The sequence below is a fragment of the Abramis brama genome (assembly GCF_963993115.1).
Source record: "Abramis brama genome assembly, chromosome: 2".
Lineage (NCBI taxonomy): Eukaryota > Metazoa > Chordata > Actinopteri > Cypriniformes > Leuciscidae > Abramis > Abramis brama.
The window spans coordinates 2,065,613-2,088,039 of record NC_139964.1 but is presented as its reverse complement, the minus strand read 5'-3'; the positions used below and the strand labels follow the sequence as shown (position 1 = coordinate 2,088,039).

Genomic DNA, 22,427 nt, shown 5'->3' with positions numbered 1-22,427 from the left:
CGAGAGGGCTCCTCAAAAGAAGTTCGAGTCTATATTTACCCGGACTTCTCCGCTGGTGTAGTCCAGAGACGCCGAGAATTTGATACTGTGAAGAAAAAGTTCCGTGATCGGGACATTGAATATGGCCTGATCTTTCCTTCCACGCTGAGAGTTACCCACGCTGGTAAGAAACATTTCTTTCATACTCCTGGTGAAGCTGAGAAATTCCTCAGTGCAATTTCCTCCAATAACTCCTCCATTGACTTTGATATGGCAACAGACTAATGACTGGTGATCAGTGGATAGTACCAGCGCTAGCATAATACATTGCCTGCTGATGAACTTTTTTTATTTTCTTCTGTTATTTATATCTGTGAATTTATTTAATCATCGGACTGGCATTGAGTTTATGTTTCATATATTCAGTCTTGTTGCTGATAGAATAACTGTGTTGGCAACTGCTGCTTTACTTTTGCTTTCTTTTTGGCAAACTTGTTTATGTGCAATGCTAGTGGCGGCTGCTTTATTACTGTTTGCCGTAGGCTATAGCATAACACAAGTGTTGTAAAATAGCTTATCACTAAAAGATGGGTTAGTCTAAATGATGTAAACTGGGTATGATAGACGCCCATAAATAATTTGTTTAGTAAAATTATAGAATTGTTTTGGGTTTTTGAAGCTAATAAATTATGAAGCTGTCGAAGCATATTATTATTATTGTTATTATTATTATTATTATCTTATTTTTGTTTGCTTGTCTTCTGACGACTTCATAAAAGCCCTTTATCTTACTGTTAGTAGATCTGGATTTTTCATTTGATATGTTCGCATTATGCTGAGCCATGTAGATTGAGCTGCGTATTATTTTTTATTTTTTATTATTACTTATTTGGAAAGAGCTGTATGTGTTTACTCCAATGCCGTATGCGCTTTCCTGTTTGGTCTATGTGTGAGTGCGTGTGCCTGTGTTTTTGTTTGTTGCTCTCCTTCTGCCTCTCTCTCCACTTATTCTGCCTGCTATATACCTCAATCTGCGATGATGCTCTGTGTGCATTCTTATTGCCAGATTATACACATATTTATTCAGTTACTTTGGAACAATGAATTGTGCTAAAGGGCTGTATGTTATTCATTTGAACATTAGGAGTTTGCCACCGAAAATGGATTTATTGAGAGCCTGGCTTACCTATAATAAACCCCATGTAATTACTTTGTCTGAAACTTGGCTAAACAGCAATATTTCTGATGATGATGTCAAACTTGACAATTATGCTCTATTTAGGAATGATAGAGGTTCAAGAGGTGGGGGCCTCTTAATATATGTATCTTTAAATTTGACTGCAGAACTTGTTCTTCCAAATGAGTATCCCCGGCATTTTGAAGGCCTTTTTGTCAAAATCATTTTTCATGAAAACAAACGATTAATCATTGGAAATATTTATAAACCTCCAGCTGCGCCAGCAGAAACTACTGATTTTATTTTGTCTACCATTAATTCTTTAGACTGCAAATGTGAAAAGATTATATTAGGTGACTTCAATTCTAATTGGCTAGATCGCTCATCTCAAAAAGATCGCAATCTCTTTAACAGTATAAATCTAACTCAACTTATAACTGAACCTACTAGAGTCGGTCCCAGTTCCTCTTCTTTGCTTGACTGGATTCTAGTCTCCCACCCTGACAGGATTTTACAATCTGGGGTATTACCGGATTCTTTTAGTGACCATTCTATGGTTTTTTGTATTTGGAAAATTAAAGTGCCTCGTTTTCCTTCTAAATTGATTAAAGTAAGACAATTTAATAAAATTAATCCTGAACTCTTTATACAGGATATATTAAATATAAACTGGGAGAGATTTCAATTAATTCCATCTGTGGAAGATGCTTGGAATTTTTTTTATACCGAGTTTTTTGAGATTATTAACAAGCATGCTCCTTGGATATCAATTAGGGTCAAGGGTCGACATCTACCTTGGATCAAGGGAGATCTCATATACTTATTCAAACAAAGAGACAAGGCCTGGAAAAAATACTGTAACACAAAGGACTCTACTGACTGGAATGTATATAAGGAGTTAAGGAATAAATGTAAAACCAATACAAGAAATGCTAAAGCAAATTACTATAAGGATTGCCTATCAACTGATTTTAAGAACCCGAAGAAATTTTGGAAGAGAATCAATGGTATAACCAATAAATGTATTAAAAGCTCTACAACACATATTAGATTAAACAATCAAACTGTGAGTGAACCTTTATTAATTGCAGAGGCATTCAGCCAGCACTTTTCTACAATTGGCAGCTCTCTGTCCGGTTACACTTACTCTGGTCTTACATCGACTCAGAATAGGTGTGGCAGTTCCTTTTGTTTTAAAACTATTTTTCCAATTGATGTTCAGCGGGTTATTGATAGTCTAAGTTCTGGATGTAATGCTGGTCCAGATGGTCTGGAAATTAAGTTCTTTAAACTTGCCTCTCATGTTTTGTCCTTTCCACTGGCTGACTTATTTAATTTATCTTTAGCATCTTGTGAAACACCCATTTCATGGAAAAGTGCTAGACTAATCCCTCTTCATAAAGGAGGTGACACTTCAGACACCAATAATTATAGACCAGTCTCTATTATCAATAGTATAGCAAAAATATTTGAAAAACTAATATTTATTCAATTATCTACATATCTTACAGACTATAATATATTATCTCCATATCAATCAGGTTTTCGACCTAGCCATTCAACCACCACTGCTCTTTTAAAATTTACAAATGATATACTGTCAGCAGCTGACAGCAATATGCTTACGGGTGCTATATTTATTGATCTTTCAAAAGCATTTGATATGGTTGATCATTATCTTCTTTTAGATAAATTGTATGCCATTGGTCTTTCTTCGAACTCTTTATTATTTTTTAATTCATTTCTTCATAATAGAAGTCAGTGTGTGTCATGATACAAAACTGGAAGCAATTGCGGGTGAACAATATATTTATTGGAACTTCAACACAGAATAAGACAATTCAGGAAGGAAGGTTCCTCTCAAGGCGTGGTCGCGATCTCGCGAGTAAACAGCAGCTCCGGACGGTCCACACAGGGGAAGACGCTCAGACTCGGACACACAGGGACTTCGATGGTCAAGTGCTCGGTGCAGAGTGCAGGTGCTCGGTGGTCTGTGCTCGGGTGCGGTGAAACAACAGGGATCCACTGTAGACACGACAACCCGGAAGACGACACGAACATGCAAGCAGGAACAGGCAAACAACGGATGGACACTGGAATGGAGAGGTGAGTGAGTATAAATAGGGAACGGTAATGTGAATCAGCTGAGGTGGAGAATGAGAAGATTGCGAGCAGCTGGAGCACTGAACAAACACGTGAGCGGGACAACGCCCACTCACGCAAACTCACAGACATGTAAACAACAATGACACGAGACACAGAGGAAACAATGAATTCACAACCGTGACAGTACCCCCTCTCCTAGGAATGCCTCACGGCATTCCCAGAACTCCTTACCTGTCGATTGTAATCATCGATAAGGGAGTGATCCAGGATGTCACGAGCAGGAACCCAACTTCTCTCCTCCGGACCGTAACCTTCCCAATCCACCAAGTACTGAAATCCGCGTCCCCTCCGCCTGGAATCCAGAATACGACGAACCGAATAGGATGGTTCCCCATCTACGAGACGCGGCGGGGGGGGAACCGGGGCTGGCGGATTAATGCGTGCAAAAAAGACGGGCTTAATTTTGGACACATGGAAAACGGGATGAATCCTCCTGTACACTGGAGGAAGATTGAGGCGGACTGTCACCGGACTAACGATCTTAGTGACAGAAAACGGGCCAATGAATTTGGGTGCCAACTTATTGGAAACGGAGCGGAGCGGAATGTCCTTAGTAGAAAGCCACACTTTGGAACCGACGACGTATACGGGAGGCCTTGACCGGTGGCGATCGGCCTTGGCCTTGGTGCGTTCCCGCACTTGGAGGAGAGTCTCACGGGCCCTCGTCCAAGTACGGTGACACCTCTGGATGAAGGCGTGGGCGGAGGAGACCGCGACTTCGGACTCAGCACTAGGAAAAACAGGTGGTTGGTACCCTACACTACACTTAAACGGAGATAGGCCCGTGGATGACACTGGTAACGTATTGTGGGCGTACTCCACCATGGAAAGTTGTTGACTCCAGGAGGAGGGATTCTTGGAGACCAAACATCGTAATGATCTTTCCAAATCTTGGTTGGCTCTCTCAGTTTGGCCATTGCTCTGGGGATGAAACCCAGAGGACAGACTGACCGTCGCCCCCAGTAACTTACAAAACTCTCGCCAAAATCTGGACACAAACTGGGGTCCCCTGTCAGAAACCACGTCTGTCGGGAGGCCATGTAACCGAAAGACGTGATCAACGACTGCCACCGCTGTCTCCTTGGCTGAAGGTAATTTGGGCAAGGGAATAAAGTGGGCTGCCTTCGAGAATCGGTCCACCACGGTCAAAACTACCGTGTTACCCTGGGAGGGTGGGAGGGCGGTGATAAAATCTAGAGCGATGTGGGACCAAGGTCTCGAAGGCACCGACAGCGGTTGAAGTAACCCAGCTGGAGGTCGATTGGACGACTTACCAATGGCACAACTAGAGCAAGCCAAAACAAAATTGCGAACATCACGAGCCATCAGGGGCCACCAGAATCGCTGCTTAACTAGAAATATGGTACGACTCACCCCTGGATGACAAGCTAGACTGGAACTATGACCCCACTGGACGACTTCTGATCGTAATTCCTCCGGCACAAATAAGCGGTTAGGTGGGCACCGGATCGGAGGCGTTACCCCTTCTAAGGCCCTCTTGACCTTCGATTCGACCTCCCATGTGAGCGAAGAGATAATCAGGTTCTCAGGAAAAATGCGCTCAGGAGTAGCTTCGTGTTCGGGACGATCAAAAATACGCGACAAAGAATCGGGTTTGACGTTTTTGGAACCCGGACGATAGGAAAGTGTAAAATCGAAACGACCGAAAAAAAGTGCCCACCGAGCCTGCCTGGAGTTCAATCTTTTAGCGGTTCTAATGTACTCCAAATTCTTGTGATCAGTCCAGACTGTAAAGGGTACCCCTGAACCCTCTAACCAGTGACGCCATTCCTCCAAAGCTAACTTGACTGCCAACAACTCCCGGTTACCAATGTCATAGTTTCGTTCGGCAGGAGATAATCGATGTGACAAAAACGCGCAGGGATGCATTCTGTCGTCTGAAGGTGAACGTTGTGAAAGCACTGCACCTACCCCCACCTCCGACGCATCGACCTCTACCACGAACTGACGTGAAGCATCAGGGGCTATGAGAATGGGAGCTGAAACAAAGCGGCTCTTGAGTTTGGCAAACGCAGCCTCAGCTGCGTCTGACCACCTGAACGCAGTTCTGGGAGAGGTCAAGGCGGTCAGAGGTGCGGCTAGTTGGCTGAAATTGCGAATAAAACGCCGATAGAAGTTGGCGAATCCCAGAAACCGCTGCAGGGCCTTGCGGGAATCTGGGATTGGCCACTCTACCACAGCCTTAACCTTGTCAGGGTCCATAAGCATACCTTCAGACGACACGATGTGTCCCAGGAAAGGAACTGACTGTGCATGGAAAACGCATTTCTCCGCCTTGACAAAAAGCCCATTCTCTAGCAACCTCTGAAGTACTAGTCGTACGTGTTGCACATGTTCCTGGAGAGACGAAGAAAAAATCAATATGTCATCCAGGTAAACATATATGAACTGATCGATCATGTCTCGCAACACATCATTGACTAGTGCCTGGAAGACTGCGGGACTATTGGAAAGCCCAAAAGGCATAACCAAATATTCAAAATGCCCCCTGGGGGTGTTAAAAGCAGTCTTCCATTCGTCCCCCTCCCTGATGCGGACCAAATGATAAGCATTACGCAAGTCCAATTTAGTGAAGAGAGACGCTCCCTGCAACCTCTCGAAGGCTGAAGACATCAACGGCAAAGGATAAGTATTCTTTACCGTGATGTTATTCAGCCCTCGGTAATCAATGCAAGGTCGCAGAGAACCGTCCTTCTTCCCCACAAAAAAGAACCCCGCCCCCGCTGGAGAAGAGGAAGGGCGGATGAACCCGGTTGCTAGAGAATCAGAAATATATTTCTCCATAACCTCTCTCTCAGGAACTGAAAGTGAATAAATCTTGCCCTTAGGCGGAGACTTACCTGGCAATAAATCTATAGCACAGTCATAGGGACGATGCGGAGGGAGAGAAGCAGCTCTAGACTTACTGAACACTTCACTCAGGTCACGGTACTCCTCGGGCACGTTTGATAAATCCACCGCTTCCTCCTGTAACACAGGAACAGAAACAACAGAACAAGCAGACACAAGACACGAACTGTGACACTCGGTGCTCCAAGCTGAGATGGTACGTCTCTTCCAATCGATGCGGGGGTTGTGTAAACTGAGCCAAGGGTGTCCTAAAACTATGGGTGTGAGTTGAGAGTCAGTGATGTAAAATGATATGGTTTCAGCATGATTTCCAGAAGTGATGAGTGTAAGTTTCTCGGTGACCAAGGAGATGGGGGGTAAAGTCTGTCCGTTCAATGCGTTGACTGTGATCTTCTGGGAAAGTGTATGAAGGGGAATCTGTAATTGAAGTGCAAACTGATGATCCAAAAAGTTACCTTCTGCCCCAGAGTCAATGAGTGCAGTGCAGTGGTGATCCAGAGTTGACCATCTCAGTCTTACCGGGAGGATGGTGGAAGTGGATGAGGTCTTACCTGCGGAGATCCCACCCGATAGTAGCCTCAAACTTACTATCGGGCTGGGCCTTTTACTGGACAGCTGTAGGCATAATGTCCGTTGCCACCACAATAGAGACAAAGGCCCTGGGATCTCCGCCTTTCTTTCTCCTCCCGGGAAAGCCGAGCTCGCCCCACCTGCATGGGCTCGGGATCGTGGGAGCCGAACGTGTCCAGGCCGCTGGACCGCTGGTTCTCACTCCTACTCGGAACTGGGTTGGTGGCTGTTTTCTGCTCTATCCTGGACAGACGGGCGTCCACTCTCAGGGCCAGGTCTATGAGTCCATTGAGCGTTGAAGGAAGGTCCAGGGCGTAGATTTCTCTCTGGACACGTTCGGCCAGCCCATGCAGGAAATGGTCCCACTGCGCCTCCTCGTTCCAGCGACACCCGGCCGCCAGGGTCTTAAACTCGATGGAATAATCTGACACCGATCGGTCTCCTTGACGTAGGTCAGTCAAGACCCTGGCAGCCTCCTTCCCCTCGACGGCTCGATCGAAGACCCGTCTCATCTCCGCCGAGAGGGCTTGGAACGAGGAGCAGCACTGGTCTCGATTCTCCCACACTGCAGTTCCCCAAAGCGCCGCTCTCCCAGTCAATAGCGTCAGCACGAAGGCTACTTTCGCCTCCTCCTTTTCGAAAGTTCTGGGCTGTAATGAGAAATGCATACTGCAACGTGTCAGAAATGGACGGCAGAAATTCGGCTCACCAGAGTATAATTCAGGCGTGGGCAGTCTGGGTTCCGACTGGGAGAGAGGCACGGGTGGTGTGGGGGGAACTGCAAGTGCTGCTGGAGGTGCTGGCGCAGTGGGGGTTTGTAGCTGATGGAATCGCTGGGTGAGCTCGGACACCTGTGTGACCAGAGTCTGGATGGCGCGTCCTGTCTCCCCCTGGCTGCGCTCCTGTGCATCCATCCGGCCGATGCACACTCGAATGAAATCCTCTAAGGAAGCCGATGAATCACCCGCTGCTCCCATCGTTTGGTCCATCCGTTCTGTCATGATACAAAACTGGAAGCAATTGCGGGTGAACAATATATTTATTGGAACTTCAACACAGAATAAGACAATTCAGGAAGGAAGGTTCCTCTCAAGGCGTGGTCGCGATCTCGCGAGTAAACAGCAGCTCCGGACGGTCCACACAGGGGAAGACGCTCAGACTCGGACACACAGGGACTTCGATGGTCAAGTGCTCGGTGCAGAGTGCAGGTGCTCGGTGGTCTGTGCTCGGGTGCGGTGAAACAACAGGGATCCACTGTAGACACGACAACCCGGAAGACGACACGAACATGCAAGCAGGAACAGGCAAACAACGGATGGACACTGGAATGGAGAGGTGAGTGAGTATAAATAGGGAACGGTAATGTGAATCAGCTGAGGTGGAGAATGAGAAGATTGCGAGCAGCTGGAGCACTGAACAAACACGTGAGCGGGACAACGCCCACTCACGCAAACTCACAGACATGTAAACAACAATGACACGAGACACAGAGGAAACAATGAATTCACAACCGTGACAGTGTGTTTCCTTTTTAGGAAGTCAATCACATTTCAAGATCATTGATAAAGGTGTTCCACAGGGCTCATCCTTAGGTCCTCTCTTGTTCTCAATCTTTATTAATGATCTTTCTCAAATCTGTTCTGATTGTCAAATTCATTTATATGCAGATGACACTGTATTATACTTTTCCAGCTCTGATATTTCACAAATTCAGTACTCTTTACAATCTGATTTCAATTTGGTTCAAGGCTGGTTTTCCTCAAACAAGCTTCTGTTGAATAAGAGAAAATCATATAATATGTTGTTTTGCACTCGACCTAATCCTTCGCTGTTAAGTAACTGGTCTATTAGCCTTCTTGATGGAACAGCAATAGATAAAATGGAAGAACTTAAATATCTAGGCCTTTGGCTTGATTCCCAGCTATCTTTTAAATTTCATATTAATTCGATCACTAAGAAAATATTTGGGTGTCTGAAATCACTTTATCGTTCTGCTGACTGCTTCTCACAAGAAGTCAGGAAAAGAATTATTACACAACTTATATTCCCAATACTGGACTATGCTGATGTGATTTATGGTAACACCTTTGAAACAAATCTGTATCCTCTTAATGTGGTATATAATAGTCTTTGCAGATTTGTGCTCGGGTGTCCTTATAGAACCCATCACTGTCTAATGTACGAGTCCTTGAACTGGCCAGCCCCGAAGTCCAGAAGGCAACTCCATTGGTTAACACTTATTTTCAAATGTATTCATTTTAATTTTCCTTCATATCTGAAAGATCTTTTAATCCCTTTCAGCTCTCAATATAGCCTAAGGCACTTGGATCAACTGTTTCTAGTTACACCTAGAATCAGTAAAGAAATTGGTCGTCGTGCATTCAAATATAAAGCTCCATCAGATTGGAATAACCTTCCTTCCTCACTTAGGTCGATCACTTCTTTTCATATTTTCAAATCTTCTCTAATCACGCATTTTCAAACATCCTGCCTTTGTTTCTAAACTGGTTTTGGACTCACATTACTCACTGTCCAGTTTATCGTATATATATTGTGTACATGTATTGTATTCTTTATTTGTGCATGCAAGCAGATGTATTTATAAGGGGGTGTATAGTATGCTTATGTGTACAAATGTCTACTATTTTTCGCAGAGGGATCTTATTTTTTTGTAATTTTTATTTTTTTATTTACTTATTTATTCATGGGGGCTAGTTTCGGGGAGCATTGTTGGAGAGTGTGTGGGTATGTGAGTGTGTGTATGTCTTTGTGCTTATGTGGTTGAAATTATCTTTAATATTTACTCTTTATTATCTTGTATTGTTCGTTATGATTGTAAGGACCCCCTTGAAAATGAGATGGTACATCTCAAGGGGCTATCCTTGAAATAAAGAATAAAGAATAAAGAAAGAATAAAGAATGTCATAGTTAACTCGCGATTAATCGCACATTTTTATCTATTCTAAATGTCTCTTGATTTATTTTTGTCCCATTATTTTTTTTCTCATTTTAATGCTCTTATCAACATGAAAAAAGCGGATTGGCTTGCTTTGTGCAGATTTTTTTATTATTGAAAACAACATTGGCAATACTGTGTTCAATTTCACACTAACATTCTCACTTGGAGCAAATAATCTCTCACACAATGTAACACTGTCCATCAATAAAAGGGTGAAAGAAATCCTGACGAGGTCCTGATATTGACGAGGGTTTGGAGAATTCGCATCAGCTGTGTGTGTGTGTGTGTGTGGCCATCATCAAGTGGTGTTTCAGACTGGACGTACTGCGATGATGATAGCTCAGTTCACAACGACAAAACACACAGATCACTTTGGTCTAGTCAATGGAACCATTTGGCAACTTTTTAAAAGTAAACTTTCCATTCAGAATCTTATTGGCATCCATTTCGGCGTCTCGCGCTCGTCATCCACTCAAAACGTAACGTTAACCTATTTGGCCGGCTCGCAAGCCCAAACAAGTGTGTGCGCGTGCCTGCTGTTTTGTTTCCGGTCTAGCTAGATCCGCTTGCGCTTTGGTCAACGAAGCAACAAAACGTCCTCGCGCGGCGCAAGCCATTGAAATGAATGGGTTTTATAGAGCAGCGCCGCGCATGCCGCGTCCTGTTGCAAAAGCATGTGAAAAAACGACAAAGTTTGCTAGGCCAAAAAGACCGTTAATCTCGCGCTAAAAATTTTTTATCGCGTTAAAATGGGTTTGCGTTAACGCCGTTAATAACGCGTTAACTGACAGCCCTATTAAAAATACAAAGTTGAAAATTCTGACTAACTCTCGTTATTTTAATAATTTATTTATTTTTATTTTATTTATTGATCTGTCAGGGTTATCTAATCTAACTATTTGTGGCTTGTGTTTTGAATATATGTTCCCCTGCACTTTAGGCATGTTGCACACATTTGCTCCTCATCTTGAGACTTGATTCTGATTTATTTCGTTTTGTATTTTTATTTATTAGAAAGGTATATTCTGTTCTAATTTAACTTATTAAATTAATTGTTTATTTGTGTGATTTTCTGTACATCTCGGCATTGAAATGTTAAAGGTGGTATCAGTGATTTCAGGCCCAAAAATATTTTTATCACATTCATCTAATCTTTCCTAACGATCCGCTAGCTGCCCGCCCCATAAGCATGCCGTCAAAAAAACGCGTCTCTGTAGGCAGCCTAGGCTCTGAGATCTGCACACAAAAACAAATGGTTTAGCCAAACACTCAAAACAAAAACAGATAGTGTTTGCAACCAATCACCGACAGGGGGAGGGTGTTGTGAGGTTTTGAGCCAGCTTTTTCTTCAGCTCTGACTTCGTGTGCAGCCGTACACGAGCACAAAACCTCACAACACCCTCCCCCTGTCGGTGATTGGTTGGAACACTATTTGTTTTTGTGTGCAGAACTCAGAGCCTAGGCTGCCTACAGAGACACGGTTTTTTGACGGCATGCTTATGGGGCGGGCAGCTAGCGGATCGTTAGGAAAGATTGATTGTGAAAGATGAATGTGATAAAAATATTTTTGGGCCTGAAATCACTGATACCACCTTTAAAGACCCGCCCCCATACACATGATTCGACTATTAGTCGACTATAGGCAAGACTTGACGATTCTGATTCGACTATGAAAATCCATAGTCGGGGACACCCCTAATTTTTAATTCAGACATTTCAGCTTCTGCTTTTAGTTGGAAGCAATCAGTTGTTTTTAGGTTGGGAATGTAATGTTTGTATTTTAACCTTTTTTTGCACATATAATGTACAGCAAAGCCTAGAGAGATTCATTCACTTATTTCATAGCCTTTAAATTACACATTATTTTGAAGACAACATTGGGCAGGATGTGGAACAAAAAATTTTTAATTATGGATTTAAATTACATTTTACAACATAAAAAAATACATCTTTAAGAATTCATATTCATTCTATATTTTTGACTATTCATCTGATTCATTGAGAAAAAAAAAATTATTCCAATATCAAAATAATCATTAGTTGCAGCCCTATTGCAAATCTCATCTCTCTGTGTGAATTCAGTGTGTGTGTGACTCCCATAAAACAGTTAATTCACCACTACAGGTTTACACTCACCTGAGGTCAGAGGTCACTGGTTCATCACTGGGGTCAGAGGTCACTGGTTCATCACTGGGGTCAGGAGGAGGAGTCATTGATCTGTCACTCTTCACAGACACACAGCTGGGATCTGGAGATGAAGATCTCTTCCTCTTCACGCTGTTCTCCATAATGAGAAACTGACTTCAGAAACTGTGCATGGAAAAAGAGAACAAATCTCAGCAGCAAGGCAATATAAAAATACAATATAATAAAACATTTATTTTTTTAACATTATTTATTTATTTTTTGATGGATTGTCATGTAAATGTGTTATATTTGAGTAAACAGAATCCTTAAGTTAGGCTATATTTTGTTGTCTATTATATGTAGTAATTCATTTGCTGTCTAATTGACGTCTAGTCTATTCTTGGGCTACGTTTAGACATCTATTACATTTTCATCTATTACATTTTCACTGACAGCCCAAAATTAGCCTTGTTTAGGCCTAGATGTCAGAGCTGTGTTTGGACGGCTATTAGACTTCTTTTATATGCAAAATTGCTTACTGGGGAGTGAGAAACTGGTTTATTGAGACAAGTAGTGGTGAGTACCAGTAGGTGACGATAATGGTGAATGTCTTTGAATAATGAGGATGAGGTATACCAACAGTCATGTTTCCAACACTCACAACTTGTGAAATGACTCAAAAAGGGCTATTAGGGTCCAATGAAATTTATAATTGTTTTATTTTGCATCACATTAAAGGTCGAACATTATCAGATATGCTGGACCTTAGGGCTGGGTGATATATCGAATGACATTGTTATGTGCATCTCGTCAGTAGCCGGTTCCTTGATTAGTAGTAAATCACCATCAGCTGCTTTCAGATGAAGCGGCATTTACTACACAGAGCCGTAGTTAACTGACAAGCTGAGCCAAATCGCATTAATTATCGCAGGCAATACGTCCGCTCCTTACCCGTTATTATCAATCTAAATTAATCTTGTTTTTAATTTAACTTAATTTCGTTTTTCTTTATTTAAATTTCGTTTTTTTTTTCTTTATTTAAATTTCGTTTTTTTCTTTATTTAAATTCCGTTTCTTTATTTAAATTTCGTTTTTCTTTATTTAAATCTACCCTTTACTGTGTCAGTAATTTGTTAGTCAGTAGTCAGACTACCTTATTAAAAAGTATTGCTTAAGTTAACAGACCTGTGTGTGTGTGTGTGTGTGTGTGTGTGTGTGTGTGTGTGTGTGTGTGTGTGTGTGTGTGTTATGTGCGAGTGTATTTACTTTGTGTTGTTCATGGGGAAGATGTGTTTAATATCACTAGTGCAGTGTCCGTTCTCGGAGCATAAGCCCTGCCCGTGTGAGGTGAGCCGCTTCCCGCTCGCGCTGTTCTGTAGTTTATTAAAAGTTTATTAATTCTGAACGTATCGCGTCTCGCGTGTCTGTCTATATTGCACCAAATGCGACACTGCACTCCCTTGTGAAGTCGACTGGATGAACGGTTTTCGAAATAATCAAAATGCAAACGGACAGACAGACACATAGACAATAATTAACTTACCGTAATGAGATATTTATGTGTGTTTTAAAACTTCTGAAGGTGATTTTACATTTCCTCAGGATCTTCTTTGCTTTCGGTTTCTGCTCAAAGGTGTTTCCTCAGATTGCGCATGCGCAGAGGCCTCAGGGCAACAACAACAAAAAACCGCCCATTTCTCTTCTTGTTCATTTAGTGTTCTGGCGGGTTTAGTTCTATTGTGAAGGATGTTTAGCGCCTCCTACTGTATACTGGAGTGTGTGACATCATGACTTCCTCAATCTCTACGCCTTGCTTTCATCTGTTATTCTTTATTTCTATTCATTCCTTTCCACTTAGGCTACTTCAATTTTGAGTTCTGTTTTTCTGAACTATTTTTTTGTAATTAATTTAAACTCCACATCTCTTTCAATATACATCACATTTATCTGTGTTTGTTTTATTCATGAGAAATTGATTATTATAATCTAGTAAATGTGATGTCTTCTGTTTCTGAAGGGTTTCAGTTTTATTGATTTATGAATATTGTAATATTCTTGATAATAAACTGCACACAAAAATCTGATTAAATGTATTGGGAGAAATCTTTCGATAATAACGATATGATGGCAAAGCCTAAATAAATGTACTATAGTCACTGGGTGCTGTTTACAAAAAATAACAATTTGTATTAATGTCTTTATTGAATTTCTATAAGAATGTATTAACAGGATGAACATGATGTATAATCTGAAAGGAAACTGCTCTTATAATCTATTCTGAATATTTAAAAAAGGGCAGCGGCGTCTGCTGATTGGCTGATCTTTATTTCCTTTTCACCAATGAGAATCCCTTTCTTTGATTAATATAATGTGATTCGGAGGAAAAGATTGAGCATCTCTGACCGATTCCGCTCTGAAAAAAAAGAGTCTCTCTCTTGAAACCAACACTGAAGTGAGTTAAACTGCAATTCATCAACTGGCCGCTTGAATCTGTATCTCCCCCATGTTAAAATTACCAACTTTACAGCAGAAAAAACATGTTTACAGCCTGGTTCTCTATGTGGCTTTGGTCTATACAGCTAATTTTGCCCTTCATAACAACTGTGAGGGGGGTGAATTTTTTTATAACTCATCCGTTTAGTTAATTAATATTTAAAGCAGACAACTTGATCGTGTGATTCATGTCGAGATAGGTGGGCGTGGTTTCAGCATCCAGGCTCCTCAGCTCCACCCACGTACCGCCTCTTTGCCCATTTTCGTTTATCCGGGAGTGACACGCTGCCAAGATGGCGACGGTCGGCTCCGCCCACTTTAGGCTTCAAAAACGGTCTTCATAACCCTACGGGTGACGTCACGGACACTACGTCCATATGTTTTTTTACAGTCTATGATCTGGACAACAAACCAAAACTAAACTTTAGTGAGCAGTTCCTGTTCGCACACAAAGTGTCCTGATCGCATTATATTAAAATAAAATCACTGAAACCAAATGTTCAAAGACAACGAAACATAAAACTATGTTCCACTGTAGAAGTCTAAAAAAAGATAAAACTTTGCTCTGAAATCAAACCAGAAGAGTCAAAGATGCCTAAAATGAATCTTACATTAATATGAATGTGCTTATTTTTATAAAGCCAGACTGAGATTCACTATTAGATACACTGCATGAAGAGTGGGATTTTCGTCATGTTAAAGCCTCCTCTAGGGGAGGCTTTAACATGTAAATGAAATGCTGTGAGCTCTACAAATGTAAATCAGGGTAGCAGGGGGAGGTTTACCCCAGGCAGTGGCGGTTCTAGGATTTTTCTGTTACAGGGGCCATTAAGGGGCCACATGTTACATTCAGGGGCCAAATACAGGGGAGTCATTCCACGAAACCGGTACGATTTGGACTTACACATTTTTGGATTTTTTACTTATATGTATTACTTTTCTGAACAACCACCAACATTAATTACATATTTAACTTCCAGAAAAACATATTTTCCCACCTCAGGCATCAAATCCCTATTATTATTGGTAATTATTTTTAGGATATGGTCACTATTAGTCTTCAACCCCATTATGGACACTATAGGAGCTCTCTGAATATGATTATAAAATATATTTGTTATGAAATTAACATTTCCCTATTAATCAGATGTCCCTCACACTAATTCACTAATTGTAGCCTAAATGTAAAATTTACATATCATTTTACACTTATCCTATACTAAAGCCTGAAATGAGCACTTTTTGTGACAGCAACCTCATCATTTTTGATCAAAGATGTGGTTTAACTTCAGAATTTGAACTAAAATCAGTATTCTTATGATTGCTCTGAACATTTCAGACTAAGTACAACAAACATTAAATTACTTATTCATGAACTTCCAAAAATAATTAATAAAAATGTAGGTGTGACAGGGTTGAGACTAGGGTAACAGGGTTGAAGATGGTAACGGGGTTGAAGAGACAAATACAGTTTAACATATACATAGTTGTTTTTTACTCAAATTCACTGTAAGATTTTCTATAAGCACTGTATTTCATTATGTAACCAAGAAAAATAACAGATATAAATTGCAATTGCAACTCAGTTTTATTAACCCGACTGCAGGAAAAAACAAAAATAAAGTAGTATACATTAGGACATTATAAACTGACTAAATAGGTCATTAAAATAAAACATATTACTTGTGTGCTTTTTTGATGTGTGTGTGTTTGTGTGGTTTTTTTGCATGTGCGCGCTCTTCCTGGCAAAAAAGTAACGGGGTTGAGTCTGACGGGGTTGTGATTTTTTGCTTGAAAATGGCCACTGCTCTACATGTAGTGAATAACAGGAGAGCACATGGCATGCATGGTATTAAGAAATCATGTATATTGTTGAAATAACAAAGATAATTTTCACAAGTAATAGAATTCTATCTCTATTTGATGTAACAGAGTGAGCTTGACAACCACAATATCACAATTCTAAATAAGTTATAGTTATAAAAGAAGGTGGTAACTTGCCTGTGTCTACACACAATGTTGTTCAGAAGACTTCTATGTTACTTCCTGTTACTGATGTCACATAAGGATCTGTACATTATTTTTATGGGGGAGAATGATTTGTGTAACGGGGTTGAGGGATTACTGAGGGACGGTACTAAATAATTGGATTTAAATGAATAATCATGAATTTACTTAGGAAAAAAAACATTACCAGCAAAAAAGCACAGATAGATATTCAGGGGAATGGCAAAATGTATGGACTTTTTTCTAATTATATTATTCATATCCCAAGTAGATGAATACACACTTAAGCATATTATGAATCTCTAGCATTTAATAATAGACTTCTAACCAACATCCTCCCAAAGAGCAATATAATCCTTCAGACAAAAAAAAACAAAAACATTTTGCTGTAGCAAATTCACAAAAAGTTTTCGTTAAAAAAAAATAGAATTACCAGCAGCTGTGATACAAACATAATGCTTGTGGACTTGCGCATATTCTGAATAATTACTAACATACAAAGCCAGAGTTATGACATGAAATGTTTGCTGTATACCACAATCAAAAACGGCTTATACAAAAAAAGTTAACGTCTGCAGAGAGCACAGTCAAAATGTAACTTTTTATGACTGGCATTGTACATATTGCAGGGCAGTATAACGTACGTATAACAGATCGGTTTACAGCATATTGATGTGAAAACTAAACAATACAGAAAGCAGCTCTGATACAATAAAAATACTAAATAGGTAACAATGAAATTGCCAATTTTACATACTTTAGCTATTAAAGAAGAGGGTGCCGTTTGAATTTGGCGCTCAGCCATCATGCGTCTCTGTTATGTGCGCGCCACAGACTGTCCGCGCACTGCACGTCCGCTTTAGAGTTCCGCCTTTTGCGTTCCGTCAATATTACGTTATTAGGAAAAAAATATATATTTTTTCTTAGAAAATCCATTTTTGACATTTGTAAATAGATTCAGAATCTTCCTCGTCCACGTCCGCATCGCAAGGCATTTAAGAATCGATTTTTCCCCCCACCCCTAGGATGGGGGCCAATCAGGGGCCAATCAGATTTCAGCAGGGGCCAGGGCCCCTGTGGCCCCGCCTCTAGAACCGCCCCTGACCCCAGGTGACATTTTTCTAAAAGGTATAAACTTCATTCTGAGAAAATCTCTGGTATAAATAGATCAGGCTCAGTATAGCCTAATTATAGACTCTTACATTTCAGCTTGAATTGATATATTTAATGAAAGTATGCTAGATTAATTACTGTGTGTCATTAGCAATGGCCAATATTATGTAAAAAAAGATACACAACACAATTTATTTCAACAATTAGTTTTAATCAGGCTTTGCCACAAAGATAAATGTGCATTCCATGCGAACACCATCCCAGTCTCCTAGAGCTCAACCACTGTGCATAGTGGCATGACTACAGTGGCCTTTTCTTTGGTCCTGCTTAATGCACAGTGGACGTGTTAACCACACATCTCCCAGCAATGCGCTCAACAGGCAGAAATGATGCTGGGTATGACGTGTCTATTCCCTGCGATCTCCAAACTTCTACTGGCTTTCCATAAAAATGTCTGTCCGGATGGGGATGAAGCCAGGAAACTTGCACAATAACATGTTTGAATGCAGAACATTTTGACACAACATCAACAACTATAAACTGCTTTCTAATGGCTGGTCGTAGTTCTGCTAGAGGGTCAAGGATGGGTTCCTCAAAACTGTGAGTGTTTCCACACCACTTAGCACATACATATGCTGAGCTTTCTGCTCTAGATCCAGCGATTGAGTAAGTTACATTCAGATATGTTACCCGTTTGCATGTCATGGCAAAACAGTCAACGTCAGTGACACAAGGGTACATCTGATGATACACTGTTAGCATTGCATGTCTGTCAGGCTCATCCAAGATTGTCTGGTGGAATGGAGACAGAGGCACCACTGTACAGTTTTCTAAGAGAAGTCTTTCTGCGGACACCAAAACACTGTGCTTCACATAAAGCATATCAGCTGTCATTGCATGACAAAGTCCCAACCATTTGTCCTCCTAAAACACTGGCAAATTCAGCACCATATTCACATGTCCATGGCATATGAAGCTGTTGGCTCCGCTGAAATTGCCTCATAATCTGGACTTCAATTCTCCTATTGTTGTTAGTAAACTTTCCCAGTATTCCATTAAAACGCTCAAATGAAAAACAGCATAAAGAATAAACTGGTCCGTAATCCAACATGCACTCTTTCAAATGAAGATGTAGATGCATGTTGGGGGTGCAGTGCAATGGGCCAAACAGTTGGACAGATTTTGAGAGAAATGTCTGCAGGAATCCTTCTGCTACTTCCAGTCTATTGATGGATATGACTGTGGAGCAGAGTATGATACGAGCCTGCACAAAGTCAAACCACATGTCATAGTGTCTGTTGTTGATAAGCCCCTTCAGACAAAGCAGTGAGTAAATGGTTGTCCAGTTTTTCCACTGATCTGCTCTAAATCCTGTAAAGCCAGATGAAATCCGTAAGGGAACTCTTCCAACCTCATGAGGTACTTTGATGTTTTCCACTCTAGCTTGAAGTTCATCAAGGCTTTTTGTCGTTAAAATTCCTAGTTCTGTCCACAATCTTAATACATGTCTTGCCGGACCAAGGAGAAGGTTGTGCATTGGATCTATGACGACAAATCTGATGGCATCATAGTAACTCAAGCGGAAAAGTTCTGACCATCTAGCTCCATACTTGCGTTCAATTCATTTCTGTTCTGCCTTCGTCCTTGCCCGTTTGGATAATCCAGCATAGTGTGTGTGATCCTTTGACGTCTGTGGCTCCCACGAAGACCGCTCAAATCCTGAATAGTTCATTTTTTCAACCAATTCTTTCTTGCTGAACGTCTTCAAACACTTGTGGCATCCTGCAAATGTAAGTTAAACGCAATATGTTACACACACATATTTATATCTGAGCATTCAATGAAACAGATCTACTGCTATCCATTAAAAAATAAACAATGTAAACATTTACATATTGATTTCACTGGTTCAATGATCAGTATCAATGTTTATTAATAATAGCAAAGAATGTATGAATATTTCAATTACCTCTGTATGCTCCATGTCCAACAAAGCCTCCACATTTAGGAGTTGCCGGGATATCTGATGAAAGACAAAGCAGATCTGCTCTGTAAACCTGATGTCCTCAGAAAGAGCTGTCTTCCAGAATCAGGCCATGCCAAAGTTCCTGAAGCTCATCAACCAGGGCTCTAAGAAAGCATTCATGTTTAGTGATGGCTCTTTTGGTCCAGGTATTAGTCCAACGAGAATGATATTTTCTTCCTTACAACGCTCTTCACGAGGTAGATTCAAAACAACCAAGTAGACGGTGAAATTTGTCTCCAACTGAATAAGGTGCATCTTTGAAAGGTTGGAAGGTTATAGCTCATAACTCTCTATAATCTCTGGGCAAAACTCTAAACTAGAATCTGGTCATCAGTGTTCAGTAACAGATTGGACACCAGTTTTCAATAAGAAGCGGACCCTTGTTGTGTTTTATGATCAGAGTAATCCCGCCTGTGTTAATCTAGGAGAAGAGATGTTCTCACAATAATAAACTGAAGGGTTCAGAGAACGCCTTATAAAACTCTGCTGTAATACCAGCATTACCTGGAGACTCGCTGATTTAAGATGATTCATGGAAACAACCATTTACACTATCCAGACTCAAAATGAGGAGCCCAGAGATATATAACAGCTTACAGAAATTATAGCAATAATTATTAGTTGTCTTGGGGTCGTTCATGATTCATTGAGTTCAGAAATGCTATAATAACGGGCGTTAGACTTCTCTAACCTGAAGAATCATGCAGAGTTTTGTTCATCTTGCTCTGATCGCACAGAAGCATCTTCAGCTTTACATCTGTAAATATCATCAAGCTGGTTTTGTCCTTTATGAAGCAAACAGTTTGATCATCTGAGAGATTTCCAGGGGTCTGTGATTATAAGAGCCGAAGTTTCATTAATTACTGCCTTTTCCTCAGTTTTACTCACTTAGTTTCTCATTCATTTACCAATATCACATTTTATTAACTCTAGTTATTAATAAAACAGCGTTCATTACAGCTTTTTTACAATAATGGTTAACAAAATATGTAACTTTAAGTTTATGGTATTATAAAGACAGATATTTAACGCCAGTATGATGGTTTAATAAGTACTTACAGAGAGCTTAGTCTTTATATAGATAGCCTTGCAGTCAGTCAGGAGAACTGAAGAATATCTACTAAAATATTGTGAATATCACTAGATTCAGAGATCAGCTAAAAGTCTATATGAGAGGAATGAGAAGCGGTCTTGTTTCTCCAGGTAAAAGCTTTAGTATCAGTGAATTTGGTCCTCCAGACATCAGTCACATCAAGTCTCTCCAGGAATGGTTTATATTCTGAATTAAGTGATGAGAGTCGGCCTGTCAATCATTTATCAAGAGCGCTGTCAATCACAACACTGAATAACAAGTAGAGTAACACATCACCTATAACAAGTAGAGAGTTTGTGAATTCAGTCAGTCAGTAAAGTCTTCTGCTTTCTATAAACTCAAGAGAAGTAGCATTCTCAGAACTTTAATTATCCAGAAATATTGGCCATAATATTATAAGTCAAGTTAACCCTCTGATGGTCTTCGTTTCTGTCCACACTCGTGGTCTTTGGGGTCTCCAGAGACCCCAGACAATAACATTTAATTTTGTAACAAGATAATAGTTTTTTTTTTTACAAATGTAATTTTACTCTGTTTGTTAATGTTTTTACTCAACATTTGTGCAGTTTTTGGAGGATTTATGATATCTTTAAAATTTGTATAAATAAATAAATAAATATTTATTTAAATAGGCTTTTTACTAAAAAACAGCATTTGATGTAAAATTCACTTTATAAAAGACCCAGATTTCTAACTTTCATTCATGGGGATAACATGGATCATTTTAAATGGTTTAATGTAACATTTATACCCATTTTTTGGAAAATGCAGTTTAAAATAAAAAATAATAATTTTAACCACTAGATGGCTATAGAGCTCCACTATATGCTATTTGCTATTTGACTACCTGAAAGATATCTTTTCACAAGTTGGATTCAGTTGGATTGATATCTAAATATTATAAAATCACAATTATAACAAAAATAAAATATTTTTTTGTCAAAGTTTAGTATTTTTTGTACTGAAAAAAACCCAGTTTTTCAATAATGTTACATTATGATTAGAATCAAACCTGAACAAAATGTTACAAACAGAAATGTTGGAGTCTTAAGATTTTATCATTTATTTCAATCATCTATTTTTAATATAATTCTACAATTTTAATCAACATTTCAGTTACTAACTGTAACAGAACAAAAATGAACAGAAATGAACAGTTATATTACATATGAACACATGAACTGAACAGCAATAACAAGTGAGCAAATAAAGCAGTAAAAAGATCAAAAGAAAATAAAAAAATCAGTAAATGGGGAAAAAAATCAAACAACGAGGAACAATAATTGGTGGTTTTATCTCATACAGTCTCGTTTACAGTGCACTGCAGGTGTTTATGCGTCACTGCATTGCAGGCAGTAGTGTAAGGCAGTATAGCCTTACAAGTGTGTGTGTGTGTGTGTGTGTGTGTGTGTGTGTGTGTGTGTGTGTGTGTGTGTGTGTGTGTGTGTGAGTGTGCACATTTTCAGTGTGACCAATTTATTTTTGTGGTGGTACTGCATTTTGGATGATTTTATTTTACAAATGATAAGAGAACAGTTTTTATAGTCTCAAAAATGTATTCCTCTATATGTATGTGTGTGTGTACGTACGCGTGTTGTGAGCAATATAATTTAGCATTGTGGATGTTTTTTGCATTGGTGGAAGTGTGCCAGTTTTATTTGTGCCATTTCTGTCGATGTGTTCTGCGTTGTTTCTGGTTTTGATGATGAATTTTGTCTATTTTGATTGCGGGGTCTCTGGACCACGAGTGTCACAAATTTTGTCACGCCAACATAAAAACAGATATCATTCAAATTTTTTTTTATTTTTTATTTTTTTGATCTAGAAAGTGTTGAGAGCCGTAGAA

At 40.0% G+C, this 22,427-nt stretch overlaps 2 protein-coding genes across 7 annotated transcripts in view; both read right to left on the bottom strand.

Moving 5' to 3' along the window:
- Positions 1-22,427, bottom strand: part of LOC311077458 (NACHT, LRR and PYD domains-containing protein 1 homolog) — a 160,959-nt gene that overhangs the window by 59,845 nt on the left and 78,687 nt on the right. The window lies entirely within an intron of this gene.
- The window catches only part of LOC311077459 (NLR family CARD domain-containing protein 3-like), a gene marked incomplete at its 3' end in the record, with an annotated part of 351,403 nt that overhangs the window by 319,214 nt on the left and 9,762 nt on the right, over positions 1-22,427 (bottom strand). The window contains exons 4-6 of one of the 6 annotated variants that reach the window (XR_014604894.1): positions 20,548-20,857; positions 19,432-20,318; positions 16,106-19,244 (exon numbers count right to left, since the gene is read on the bottom strand). The exons of 1 other annotated variant lie outside the window; for it this stretch is intronic. Coding sequence is in view for 1 of the 5 variants with exons in the window: in XM_084105968.1 (XP_083962094.1) it covers positions 11,859-11,912 (54 nt within the window). Of the gene's footprint in view, positions 1-11,858; positions 11,913-16,105; positions 19,245-19,431; positions 20,858-22,427 lie in introns of those variants that run through there. 4 more of the 6 variants (XR_014604893.1, XR_014604895.1, XR_014604896.1 and 1 more) reach the window with 4 other exon arrangements.